A 14,143-nucleotide genomic window follows, 5' to 3' on the forward strand; every position below is an offset into this window, starting at 1 on the left:
CCTGATCTTCCTTGGTCTTGGTGGTAGTCATGGATCCAGACTAGCCCCAACAGACCCGTTCTCTACTTCCCATGTATCTGGAACAGCTCAGGCATCTTTAGAGGTGTGACACAGAAGGATGTTGGCAGGAGAAGCAAGCCTGTTCTCTAGTTCACTTGACTAAGGTTACCACTGCAGATGAGGCCCCAGACATGCTTGATCCCATGGAGTTGTCCTGCACATTTAATATCACTCCAGCACATACCATTCCTACCATTCCCTACTCTAGAGATGCTTGAGCCATTGTACCAGATTGAAAATATGCCTTTACATGCCTGACAGGTCCTGAGAAAATAGCTCTAAAGACGCAGGGGTGAGCAGCTCCCTGCTGAGACATTGACCGTGGCTCTGTGCACAGACCCATCCAGGATCTTGGGTCTACAAGTCTACATGGCCTAGCAGAATTTTCTATGGTGGCCAAAGCTGTATCAGCATCTATGTTTTGTGATTACACTTTTCAGATGGCTTTAAAGTTCACTAAGCAGCTGTCTTTGACACGGTTCCTCTCCTCAGGCTGCTCTGCTGTTTTCAGGGGTGGGGGGGGGTGGGCGGTGTGTGTGGGTGTGTGGGTGTGTCTAATATTTTTCTCCCATCTCCTTTAATGATAAAACTCTATTCTGCCTCAAGAAAGTTTTCTTTTTTTTTTCCCCCTTCCTCCACTGTGCTGAATTCCAGATTGCTCCATCAACTTCTCTAATTTTAGTGCTGTTGTTTAACTGGATAATCTGACTTCTTCCATTTTTACATTTATATTTCATAGCACATCTGCAGGATTTGAGAGTTCACTGCAAGGATGTTTCAAACCACACCACAGGATCTTGGCAGTTACACATGACTTCAGAGATTTTATACACATATATCTGACGTACAGAGGAAGCAATTAAACCATATGGACCTCTCCTATACAGTAGGAAGCACAACACAAATCTTCTCACTTGATTTATTATAACCTTATGTCATTTAGCAAAACCAACTCTGCAACCATCTGAAGGAGGGAAGCCAGCTGAGGAGAGGAGAGGAGAGGGAGGAGCTGCAGGGGAGCTGTGGCTCAGGCAATCCTGAGCAGTTTTATGTGCCTGCAGCTGTGCAGGGCAGTCGAGATCTTGCTGGCAGCACCAGGTATGAGGCAGCAGAACACAGACTCCACAGTTTGGTTTGTGAGGTCTTGTAACAAAAAGAAAAACAAATGGATCTCTCCTCAGCCTGCCCATCCACCTCTGCCTCTGCTCCAATGGCAGGGGCTAAGGATGAGGAGCTGCAGGGGACAGCAACAACATCCTCCTCACTCGGAGCCCACCCCTCCTCTGCTCTGCAGCCTTGCCCTCTGAGGAGGAGTTGCAGGTAAAGATTGGGCTCATGCAACCTAGCTTGTCCTGTCTGCAGGACTGTCATGGAAAGGGGGTTAGTCTCACAGTGCTAAGGGATACTCTGCAGTAGCAGCACAGTCATATGTGAACTGAAGAGTTTCCTGTGGAAAAACGTTTTATCCATAAATCTGCATGCCAGTACATGCTCTCATTAAATACTGGAATAAGGAATATATATGGGTCCAACACCCACAGTGTCACGTGGATCCTTTGAGCCCTTTGCTGCTGGAGTCCCTGTCCACTGGAAAGAAGCTGTCACTGTGCCCCTCTGCATGATGCTACCTCTGCCACAAACCTGGAAGGGCTAGCAATGCTTTTGGCACCATACAAAGAGCCACATGCAAACAGCTCCTGCCCAAGGAGCTCATATCCTAACACAGACAAGCCCAGACAGCTGCAAAGACCATGGTATCCTGCATTACAGGAGGGAGACCTCATCTCAGATCCAGCTTCACTCATTCCTCTTCCAGGCTATCAAGACAGGAAGTCCCTTGTAGGAAGCCTTTAACAGATAAACGGTGGTGAAATGGAAAAGATGTTGCACGCTTGAGAGTGGATAACAGTTCACCAAAGCAAGGGGGTCTAGGAAATTGAAAAACAGCCAAAAGGTGATTTATAGAGAAAAAGGGGTATTTGGATCAGACTAAATAATACAGACATATCCAAGTCTTTATTTGTCTGGACAGAAAGACTATAGAAGTTGCCATACTCTGAATGGAATGAAACAATTTGTACTGGGCAGGATAGGAAGTACAACTTTCTTTTTTGCTCTTACACCTCTGCTAGACTTTGCCAACAATCTTGGGGACAAATAAGCCTGGTTTAAACAAGTTTATAAGGCCTAATAACATATCTTTAACCAGTGATACTGTATTTACAAAAATTAGTTTTGCTAAGTAATAAGCAATAGGTAAACACAGAATTTAATTGAACGACCCTGACCCATACCGAAAAAAAACCCAACAAACCAAAACCATAAAAACCCCAAAGTGCTTTTCTTTGCTGGGCATCTATGACAGCAGTAGACAGAAAGGAATTTTACAGACTAATACAGTCTTTTCATAGAAAAACAGTTTTAGCCTGTGTGAGAAAAAATGCTGCACGGATGCTTTATTTGTTTGGGCTTGCAGCTTTATTCATTGGCTAGAGCTGTTCCCTGTGTCTAAAACACAGATTTCTATCCTTCAAGATCTTTCTTCTGCATGGTCCCAAAGTTCATATCTAATGGTCAATATAATATATTTTAACATTTGTCATCCTTTTCCAGATACATGTAATGGAAAGACTCAGGTACACTTCAACGGTCTGGTTCATTATGCAAAGACACTGAAGATGATTTGGAAACCTTTTGTACTAACTGAGGTTAATAAAGAACATTTATTTTCTTAAGTGTCAGTAAGAAAATGCTGAGAACAGGCTCAGTCTGCCTCGGCAGATACTGTTTGAGATGACAGCCTGCCCATTCCCACATTCCTGGTCTCTCCAGGTCAGACTCAAAGGATTCCACTAATAGTTTGGTACTTAGCAAAGCAGACAAAAGGAAAATGGGTCAATGTTACTTGCTCCCATGTGACAAAAATACAGAAAATAGAAACAAGCACCATTTGAGAAATTTGTAAAGCCTCAGACATATGTCATGAGAAACATTTACAGTCTCTGGAGTATAATTTAAGTGCTAAAGGATGACCTGGATTATCCCTCTCGGATGCCTGTGTGAGCTACCCAGTCACAGAGTAAAACCATCATCCACCCGCTGCTCTATCTTTAAACTTCTTCTCACAGTAAGCAGAAATCGCAAAACTTGGCTGAAAGCACAAATAATACTTTTGTGCAGTAGTTGAACTGAGTGCTAGAAGTCAAAGCCTGACAGTCTAACCAAAGGGACAACACATTTTTCTGAAAACAATACTGACAGTGCATTTCATTTCCTTAATGAAGTGAAATTCATATGTGAAAACCAAATGAAAAAAAGATCAATGATACAGAATCACAGAATATTCTCAGTTGGAAGGGACCCATTAGGATCATCCAGTCCAACTCTTGAGGAAATGGCCCATGCAGGATCAAACCCTTGGCACTATGAGCACCCCAGGGTGGGAAATTTCTACCCATCAGAGCTGACATACACACATACACACACACACACCCCCACACACCCCCACATCCATACACACATCCATACACCCACACATACACACATACACACACACACACCCCCACACACCCACACATCCATACACACATCCATACATCCACACATACACACACACATCCATACACTCATACATACATATGTACAGGAGGATGTGCTGTGCTATGCCGACACTATTGACCCCAATAAGTGGAAAGGTGACAGAAGAGTAGACACTCGTGACATTCCCTAACTTCAGGTACTTATTGTCTAAATAAGGTAAAATAGACTTGCAGGATTTCATAGGAAGACAGGAAGGATAAAAAAAAAGCCATTCAATAAAAAAGGCATGGCAATATTTTTAAATGGTTGTGAATTGCATCCAAAGGATCCTTATCTCAGCATTAGCTATTATCACCAAAGTTAACTTTGCACTATTCATCTCCAGCAAGTCTCCTTTCTATTAGTTCTTCACTAGAGTTAACTTTTCTAGAATTAAATTTTAAGTCTTGTTTTATTTTCTGAAATAAAATGGTTCTTGATTCCTTACTGTGATTTCTCTTGCATTTTCTCTCCATCTCTCATTTAAACTTGTGAAACATAGATGTTCAAATACACTCTTAAAAATGCTGCCCTCAAAATAAATTCCTGAAATATCAGTGAAATACCTTCTCAATTTATTAGCAAACTGCCATAAGATTTGTTTTTTCAATGAGTGTAAGAAGCCCATAAATCTACAGATCACATAGGTAATGCAAAAGGCATCAGATGGTGTCATTTCAAATGGAAGAGCTGAATCTACAATGCAAATAGTTAATCCAGTCATAAGTTTGTTTAAACTGCAACCTTGGCATTCATTCTGATTGATGACAGGAATTCTTGAGCTTTGTCCAACACTTTGAATTGTTTTGTCATCACACCAGCTGAGATTGCAAACGTTTCTGATACAAGGTCATAGAAGTATCTGCACAGGTCTAACCTTGGGCTTTAGGAGGAAGGTGCAGCATCTGCATGAATGCTACATACCTTGCACTTATTTTGCTGGAGATAATGTATGACAATCCAGGAAAATTTAAAATTATTAAACTGAAAATGCAAATAAAAAGCTGAATGTGTCCTTTGGACTACCTTTAATTAAAGTATCATTCTTCTTTTCTTCTGTACAGTTCTGTACAGTTGATTTGAAAAGCCTTTAAAGGAATTTTGCTTTCAGGGCTGGAGCAAAAGGCAGGGAGTGCAAATTGTTATCAAGGGCTTAAAAAATCTTCTATTCCTTTGGATTACAAATAAATACCATTTCTATACATTACTTATGGAATCAAACAATATTTTATATCTGGTTGAAATAGAAATGTTCTGCAAAAGAACAAAAGGGTAACAAGGACTGAAAAAATAATTTTTGGTCAATATGCATATTTTGTTTGATTTGAAAGACAGTCTCAGTTTGAGTTTATTTTATCTTTTAAATATTCTTTACAGTGTTCTGAACATTTACAAATGAAAATGTGATTTCTGTGTGAAGATTTAATTGCACTCCTGCATGTACTGAAACAAAACACCCTGCTTTGCTTTTTAATGTATCTTGCATTTTTTAATTTGAAAGAGATTCTGAGGAAGACCTTTCACTGCTTCCCAAAAATCTTAGATTTTGTGTAGAATGTATATATGGGAAGTCGAGCTTCTTGCTCATGGGAAAGTTATCTAATCTCCATCCACCAGTTCAAAAAGATCTCTGATGTTGATTAAACATGTATAAACAGAGCTTAGGGGAAAAAAAAAAAAAGGAAACATGCATATTTCACTCAAAAAAATGTCAAGACAAATTTACTAAAGGACAGCAATTAGCAAACAACATAACTATCCCACTACATGGTTGATTAATTTTCAGTGTAGCCCAGGTAAAGCAATGTTCATTAAATAAAACATTAGGTCATAAAGATATCAAGTTTCAGACTGACAAAGTTCAAGTTTTGTCAAGCAAACCTGTACACTGCCTGCTTTTGCTAGTGAGCTCTAAAGATTGTGAGCCTATTTGCTGCTGACAATTAATGTAATTAAGTCTTATATCCAATATTTAGGTGCCTATGGAACAATGTCAAGACTTCAGGCATTTGTGTATGCTAGCAAGACCTTGAAAGGTTGAGTTTTAAAAGTATAAATTTAAAAAAAGCATTCATTTGAAACCACTCTCACACACATGTGCAAAAGAAAACTGTATACATGTATCTGAAAGCAGAATTTAGCTTCACACTGTTAAACAGATCTTACAGTAACACTTTTCCTGTCTTTTGCCAATGGAGCTGCTCTCCTCTATTACCTCGACTAGAGAAAAAAAGAAAATTAAATCTTGAAGTACCACACCAGACTTGATTACAGCATTGAAATAAGGATGAGTGTCGTCCCATCCCATGTATAGTGCTCATTAATATCATAGGCACTTTATTTTTGAATCTGCTACCATTAAAAACACCTCCTCCAAATACCTTCCCTCAGAGGGCAGCTTTTCCTCTGGGAATTTTCCAGAGACTTAACCTTGTCTATGAAGCAATGTGAGATTTTGAAGCACCAATTTTTGGTACTTCTATCCTATTCTGCTGCAGAATCTGACTTCAGCAGATATGGGATCAAGTTCACTCCCAAAGCTTTGTATATGGCAAACACTGGAGAGCAAATAGGACATTTCCCAATCTATTTCTGTCTTGCTGACCATCAAAAAAATCCCACAAAACCTTGATGCTGATCTAACAAGTATTGTTTGATATGTTGGTTGCTTATGTGTTGTATGGTTGTATGGTTGTCAGTCAGAGGGAAGGTGGATGATCAGCCTGGAAGAAGGGATCAAATCCCTGATAAACTCTAAGCTCTAGCTGACTATAATGTCTGCTGGGTGTGAGGATGCACCTGGGACAGAGCGAACCTTCCAGGAGAGGACAAAGCAGGTGATGGCAGCACGAGGTTTGATGAGTTGACACAGAGAGCTGGTTTTGGAACAGGTGAGAGGACTGAAAGGCCTGCTGAATGCAAAGGGAGCAGAGCCCATGAGATGGCCAGACAGGAATTTGTTCTGGTAGAAGGCAATGGTGACCAGTGGTCACAATTCTGTATTATACCCCTCATGAGGGAAGGTAGAACAGGGGTGTCCAAGGGGGTTAACTCAAGGCAGCTGTGTGGGCGACTGAGGTCCTGGCCAACTTCATGGAATAGGTAAGGTAAATAACACCATTTACAATTCCACTTGACTGGTGCTTGCAACAGAGGATGGTCAAAATTGTTAATGCTTCTACAGCAATGCTAGAAATCTAAGGAATAAGATTATGGAATTATGCTACCTGGCAATAAAGGACAACCCTGGCATAAAAGGCATCTCATGCTGGTGAAAGGAGGATAATCAGTAGCATACATAGACTAGTCCATCTAATTTACAGGAACGACAGAAAATAAGATACAGACAAGGAAACAGCACATTTGAAGGCTACAACAAAGTGTTACAGAAAAAAATACTCAGGGAGGAGGGGACCATTAGGAGTCCTTGTGGGTAGAAATAACAGAAGGGTAGGACTTTGTTTGTATTTAGGATTCCTCTGTTAAAGACGCCAATAATTAAATACTCAGTGAAATTAGAGAAGCTGAACAACTAGGTCAGGTAGCAATACTGGCCAATTCCAACTACCCACATACTGTCAGGCACAATGCCTCATCCAGATGTGACAAGGAAATAAAAGTTTTGAACCCACTAACTGATTTTTTCTTAGCACAATAAACACTGAGACCCATAAGAAAGAATGCTGCTCTGGGTTTACTCTCAAGTGCTGCATAGGACCTGCTTCAAGAGGTACTATTGGGAGAACTGCTCTGCAAGAGCTTCAAAACAGAACTGAATTTAATATTGTAGTGTATTGGGATAAAGTAAGCCAAACAAATACATCACACAGATATCCAGTTTCAAGAAGGGGAAATACATAAAAATCACAAAAATAGTAAAAGCCTGAAAAAGCAGTCAAAAAGGCAAGACGCCTAAAGCAACCTGGAGGCTTTTCAAAAACACTGTATTAAAAATCCCAGTAAACTATGTCACATATCAAAAAGAAAGTAAAATGGTTCAATAAAAACCCTGCGCAGCTCATAAAAAAAAAAAAAAACAAAACCAAAAAAACCAAGGAGGCTAAAAACCAAGGTAGGCAAAAGGGTTGGCATTTAAAAAATTGCTGAAATGAACAGGAAAGCCCATAAAAACCAGATCAAGAATAAATGGCAACTAGGATGGCTAAAAATGAATGAGAAAATTTTGCAGAAGATAATCAAGCTGATAGTAAAAAGTTGTTTAAAGGAAAACAAGAAGCCATCAAGGGAAATAGCAGCACCACATGATGCCAAGGGCTCATAAGGGGCACTCAGGGACAGTAAGGCCATAGCAGAGAAAACTTGGTGACTTCTCTGCAGAGCTCTTTACTGCTGAAGGTCTCTATTACTTGAGACAGAATAATTTCAGGTAAGTATGAAGGAAGTAAAATAAAACAGGTAAGGCAGATGTTACTAAGTGAACACGAGTGGGAACATTCACCCATGACTTCTGAAAGAAGTCAAGTGTGAAACTGCAGAACTGCCGGCCAAAGTGTGCAACCCAACATTACAAACTGCCACTGCACCAGTGGGCTGGTGCCAACCGAGCTTCCATGTGGAAAAGGGGCTCAAGAGGAAACTTTGAGTACTGTGGGCCAGTTTATTTGACTTTCCTGCTTAGCAAGGCAGTAGTCCACCTTAAGGAACCCAATTACTGAGCTCAAGGATAAGCGCGGTAAAGCAAGCCTTAGTGACTACAATGTATTTGGATTTTCAAAACTGTTCTTATAAAATGCTTCACTGAAGCTTTTAAAATAAATTATCTTGGCGTTGTAAGAGAGGTGCTCTTATGGACTGAAGGCTGTTAAAAGATAGGAAGAAAAGAATTGTACCTGATAGTCACATTTCGAAATGAAGACATAACACCAGTGGGTCCTCTCAGAGACATGCTGTAACTGGTTTTTGCAAAGATTCCTATGGTGATCTACAGAAGGGACTGAAACATCTGAGTCTACAGATGATACTAATCTCTCTTAGGTTGTTAAATGTGATCCTGGTGCTGAGGAATGGGGAGATCTGGTGATTTCTCATGCTGGGAGATCCAGAAAGACCCCACCAAACTGGATGGGTGCAGTTCTGGTTTGTCACAGAAGAGAGAGTAAAGGGACTAAGGGCTTGAGTGTCACCTTCAAAAGTGAACCTAAAAAGGCTGTGACTCACCCTTTTGGAGAAGACAAAGCTGAGAGGGAATATAACTGAGATTTACAAAATTAGGGAAACAGTGAGTAACCTAAACACAGAGCTACTTGAAATCTCCCAGTACTGGAAATAGGGAGTATGTGAAGAAACCAGAGGGAGCTTTGCTTAGAACAGGTCAGGCAGTGATTTATATAATTTATATCATTTGAATAGTGCCACTGGAGGTTGCAAAGACACACAGTTACAGTGGCTTCAAGAAAGGATTACACAAATTCAGGATGAAACACAGATACAAGGAACATTTAAATTGGATTATCTTGGGTACAAGTGAATGGACTGCAGAAAATTGCCAGAACTCTGTGCTCCCTGTAAATATCATCTCTTATGGTAGTTCACTTTTGGGAACAGAATAGTGAGCTAGATGAATAACTAAGAAGATGCTTCTAATGTTATTATTTTGTGGAGGGGAAAAAAAAAAGGTAACTATCAGTTTTCATCAGATGTATCAGTTTACACCAACAGACTTACAAGGAGCTACTGCCATTATACCAGCCTGGAAGCCAGTTAATTATGATATGCATTACACTAACAGTTAATAAAATTATTTTATTGGATTCAAACATTTCCCTATAATTTAATAATGGAGTTGACTTTAGAATATTTGTATGCTCTATTCTGTTGCTTGTTTTTAATTATGAAGAAACACATCTAAATCTAGTCCATGTGTTAAGCCTTAAACTTGTATGGAAAATGTTTGCAAGCAAATATCACACACTAGATTTCCCAACTGTGTAGCATCCAAAAGCAAACAGAAGTAATTATAGGTGTACTGGTAATAGCTTACCCTTGGCCACTGCATTAGTGAAAGCAATAGAACAGCTATCTGTAAAGGACTGCTAGTGAACATTCATTTCAGTCTAGGTTAAAAATAAATGTTTGGGCTTTCCCAAGAAGTGGCCTTTATGGGGGGGACACAAAGCTGTCTTATAATTTCAGTTTCCATTATTCCAGCCCCTTGCAAAAACAATGGCTAAATGGCTTGAGCCATTGTTAGATGCTTGATTTGGGAAGTACAAAAGAGTGCAATTTCTCACTCTACAGAAAGATCAAGAAGATTTCTACTCACTTCCACTTTCTATAAAGCCTTCTAGGCTGGTTATGAAGTGAAGCTGATTATGAACTTCAATGGGTCAAACAGTTGGCCATTGTACTGAATGGAGTTATTGTTTCCTACATAAGTGCATTAATGTTTAACAAATTGTAAGGTACATATATTGTTCTCTGAGCAATGCATGGTTTGCAAAGAACTACAAATCTCAAGATTTTAGGAGCTGCAATAAAAATCTTGAGGAAAAAAGAAAAAACCCCAGATTTTTAAAAATTCATTTAATCCAGGCTTTCCATTTCATTCAAACCAGAATTTCAATACCATATCAGTGTTTCCCTTTACTCTTTCCCCTCATACCCAGGCATCTGTGTACTCCTTATATTGTGCTCTCCAAATGTACCTTAGAGAAAGGTGAGTCTCTTGGAGGACAACAATTTAGGAAAAGTTGCCATAGAAGAAAATTATGAAGACAGAAGATGAATCTGTCTCAGGAAGAAAAGTCTGCTGTCTTTCCTCTGTCTTCTCACTCTGCATCCTCAACTGAGGCTTATACTATGGTTTCTTGTAATGTGGATTTGAACACTCTTTCAGGAGCTTTGATTTGCACTGCAACTCCACTGAGGTTTTGCCCACTGTGAGAAGGGGAGATGAGGCTGAGGCTGGTCCCCAAGCCTGGCTCCTGCAGCCCCAGCTCCAGCCATCTACCTAGATGCAAGGTATGGTTAGATAGACTGGATATTTGTAACCAGCTAACAGTAAACACAACTGGAACATAACTGGGCTGCAGTGAAAAAGAACAAAGACTAGAGTGTCATTAAAGACTGGGAAAAACAAAATCAGCTTACAGAAGGAACTTTACTCTTTCTGCTATGAAGATTTGATCACAAAGCAGGACTGGAGGTAGGAACTTCAAGGGGATTGTGCATGGCCCAAGAGACATTTCTTTGGAGAAACTTCTCCAAGAAACAACTCATCATTTGCTGTGAGTTGCAAACACAATTATCAGGAATGTCCCGATTCTCTGCACGTTCGGATTTGACTGGCTTTCCTTTTGGGAATGAAGAAGAGAGTGCCATTTGCAGGTGTCCTCACAGCCCTGGGAGTAGCTCAGATGAGAGGCGGGAGGGTGCTGGCTAGATGCTGCTTTTGCTTGGCTGCAGCAGCTCCCCCACCACTACACCGGGCAGATGATGCTTCTGCTGTTTTGTTTTTCTGTTCCCACTGGATTTTAGCTGTGTCTGAGCCCAGTAAAAGCTGCAGGGTCAAGCCCAGCCAAAACAGAGTAGAGGAAAAGCTAAAACCACATACCTCTTTCAGGTAGGCTGGCTAGGTGGGTGCATTGATTTATGCTAGGCTGCCTTTTGCCCCTAAAAACTGCCCCTGTGAAGCAGGATTCAACTTTTCTGTGTCTTTGTGCCTATCCTTACCAGTCCTGAACCAAAAGCAGGGTAGACAGTAGCACAGGGCTTCCAGATGCCCTGAACCTGGAGACCTGGTCCAAATCACCATAGCCAGGATGCATCTCCACATATCTTGACAGTGCCTCTCTGCATCTAGCACAGAGTCCCAGGAGATACCAGTAGGCATATTTTGCAAAAAACCCTTTTTTAAAAACAAAAGTTATTGGATAAAGACAATAAATAAAGCTAAGTCTATTTCCTTAAATGCTGTAGCTTAAGACTACAATGACAACAAATGAAGTAGAAGCACAAATAAATAAAGAGCAGGCGTTTCTTCAGACCTTCACATAGTTGTAATTGTGTTTACCACTTCTGTGAATTCACTTCATTCAACAGAGCCTGATGTGCATTCAGTAGCAGCAATCCAAAGAAAATGTTTTTAATTTGCCTGGTTTTAGACCTGTCACAAAGACAGTGTGAATTTCCAGAGGATAGCAGGGCTGACAGCTGGCTGCAGACCCTTGCAGTGCTGCTCCTACCTGAGTTCCAGGCAAGTGACAGCTCTGTGGCTCCTGGGCTGCAGAGTCACTGCAGAAGCAGGCTCTGACAGACTGCTTCAGGCACTCTTACAAGTGCAAACACGCAGGACGTCTATTGTGCATGCAGTGAGTCACCTCGAACAGAGAACGTGTGCCGTGCCAGATTATACAGAGGTTTTGTGAAAATAAATATTCCCATTGAGGATTAGCATGAGACCAGAAGCTATGCCAAACTTGACTAGACTCTAAAGGCCAATCTTGTTCCTGAAACCAGATGTTTAACAGAGGTTGTGACATCTGAAGAGATCAGCAGACACAATATACAGGCAGTGTATGCTAAATCAGAATGAGGTGTATCATTTCAGAGAAATAAAATATAGAAAGATAAAATATGATTTTTGAAGTGTAAAATTCTGTAAATCCCTTTTTCCAATACTTTTTCACATCTTGCACAATTAACTACAAGCAGTATAATATAATTTATGTTTTGTAGCATATCCTTTTTCTCTTTTTGAGTATCTATTTAAAGGGAGGCCAACCTCATTAGTAAGTGGGTTTACTTACTTCCCTGAGGTAAAACTGAGAGTGGTAAGCAAGTACATAAAATCTGCCCTCACTTTCCCAATCTAGATAGGAAGCAACTCACAGAGAGCTTCTTGTCAGTGGCACCTGACTGCCTCTCTACTGTGGTATTTTCACATTTTCAGCTTTTCCAACCTATGCAGTTAGTTTTGTTTAACTGCCTCTTTTTTCCTTCTCATTTGGCAACTTGAAATTCAAGATCATTCAGTCAATAAGGAGCATGAAAAACATTTCAGTCGGAAAGCTGGTGGTTTTGCAACAGATATTTTCATGAACTCTAGTAAGCATTTTACAGCATCAGTTTTTGATTTTCAGTCAAAAGTGGGAAGTGGCAGGAGGCACTTGCCAAACTTCATGTGCTGGATGATGAAGGTAAGGCAGTAACAGCGGGAGGGAGCCCTATGGGAAGCTGTGTCTCAGGGGATGGCTCATCAGATCATCAGGTTGCCATTGGGTTATTGTAATGGAAAGCGGATCATGAGCAGCTCATGGTCAGGCCATGGGAGTATAACCATTACAGTCCCCATGGCAGGGTGACCCCAGGATCATCTGACTTCCATGGAGACATCAGGACTTCTTCTGTAAACAACAATGTTCCTTGCCTCCCACCTACACTGTGACTTTCCTACCACCTCTCCCTCCACTCAGACGTGGAGTCAAGCTTGAGGAATGCAATGGGAATGGGAACTGGTGGCTGGCCGTGTGGAGGGAAGGCAGAGAACTGAAAAATCTTATGAGGTTTGTGATAGCAGAACTAGCACATGACCGGCCACCACATCTCTTGCCTGACCTATTCTTAGAGATGGGTGGATGGAAAAGGCTGAGTCACTGTCTCAGCTGCAGAAGACCAAGCTGTACAGAAGGAGCCTGCCAGCCAGGGCTCCAAGCCATAGAGGATAGGAGCCCTGCCCTATTTCTCAGTGCTCTTTGTGGCAGGTGGCTAATCCCCTCCACCCCATCTCCTTTCCTCTGCCTCATTCCTCACTAGTTCCCAAAACGAAGAACAGACTATCAGCCACAACATGATGCCAGGAATTCTAAACAGTTCCCTTTCAGCAGGGATTTCAGGTTTTGCAGGCATGGTTCCCTCTTGCTTTAGTGGAAATCATATAGAATCACAGAATTATGGAATCATTTAGGTTGGAAAAGATCTCTAAAATCATCAAATGTCTGTATCCCATGCATGTATATGGTATCTTCTCATCATTCTAATCTATCAGCTTGTCATGGCTGTTAGGTCCCTTGGCCCTCATCTTTGAGACAAGTGCCTGCTACATATCATAACAAGGCATTCACAACAAAGCGTTTCTTCAAATCTACAAGCCTATGAGAAAGTAAGATGAAACAACAACAACTTTTTCCTGAAAAAGAATAATGGTTTTAGCACTCTTAGCAGTCTAATGTAAGTCCACCTAAGGCAAAATATATAGCATTGAACTTGTACCATCAAGAACAATTTACAGGAAAATATGTTACTTACACGGCTTCCTTTTTCAGGGAAACACTGACATCCTCCACTGCAGTCTCTGCCTCCACATGGTCCTGTGTATTTCTTTCCACCCTGCAAATCAGAACACACATAACACAAAAGTTAAAAGATATCAGCTAGAATATCTGAAACTGCACAATCAGCTTTGATTAGCAGACTGATTAGCTGGGAACTGCTGAAGCAAAGACCAGGATCAGATCTAGGATTTACAGCTGAAACTTTTTCAATA

The 14,143-nt window shown here is 40.8% G+C and overlaps 1 protein-coding gene across 3 annotated transcripts in view; it reads right to left on the minus strand.

The window, feature by feature from the left end:
- COL4A2 (collagen type IV alpha 2 chain) overlaps positions 1-14,143 on the minus strand; it is a 139,887-nt gene that overhangs the window by 85,507 nt on the left and 40,237 nt on the right. For all 3 annotated transcript variants that reach the window (XM_041472307.1, XM_041472305.1, XM_041472306.1), the window contains exon 4: positions 13,906-13,986. In XM_041472307.1, coding sequence (XP_041328241.1) covers positions 13,906-13,986 — 81 coding nt within the window. The remainder of the gene's footprint in view (positions 1-13,905; positions 13,987-14,143) is intronic.

This window comes from Pyrgilauda ruficollis, unplaced genomic scaffold (assembly GCF_017590135.1).
Source record: "Pyrgilauda ruficollis isolate IOZ18807 unplaced genomic scaffold, ASM1759013v1 scaffold29, whole genome shotgun sequence".
Classification (NCBI taxonomy): domain Eukaryota; kingdom Metazoa; phylum Chordata; class Aves; order Passeriformes; family Passeridae; genus Pyrgilauda; species Pyrgilauda ruficollis.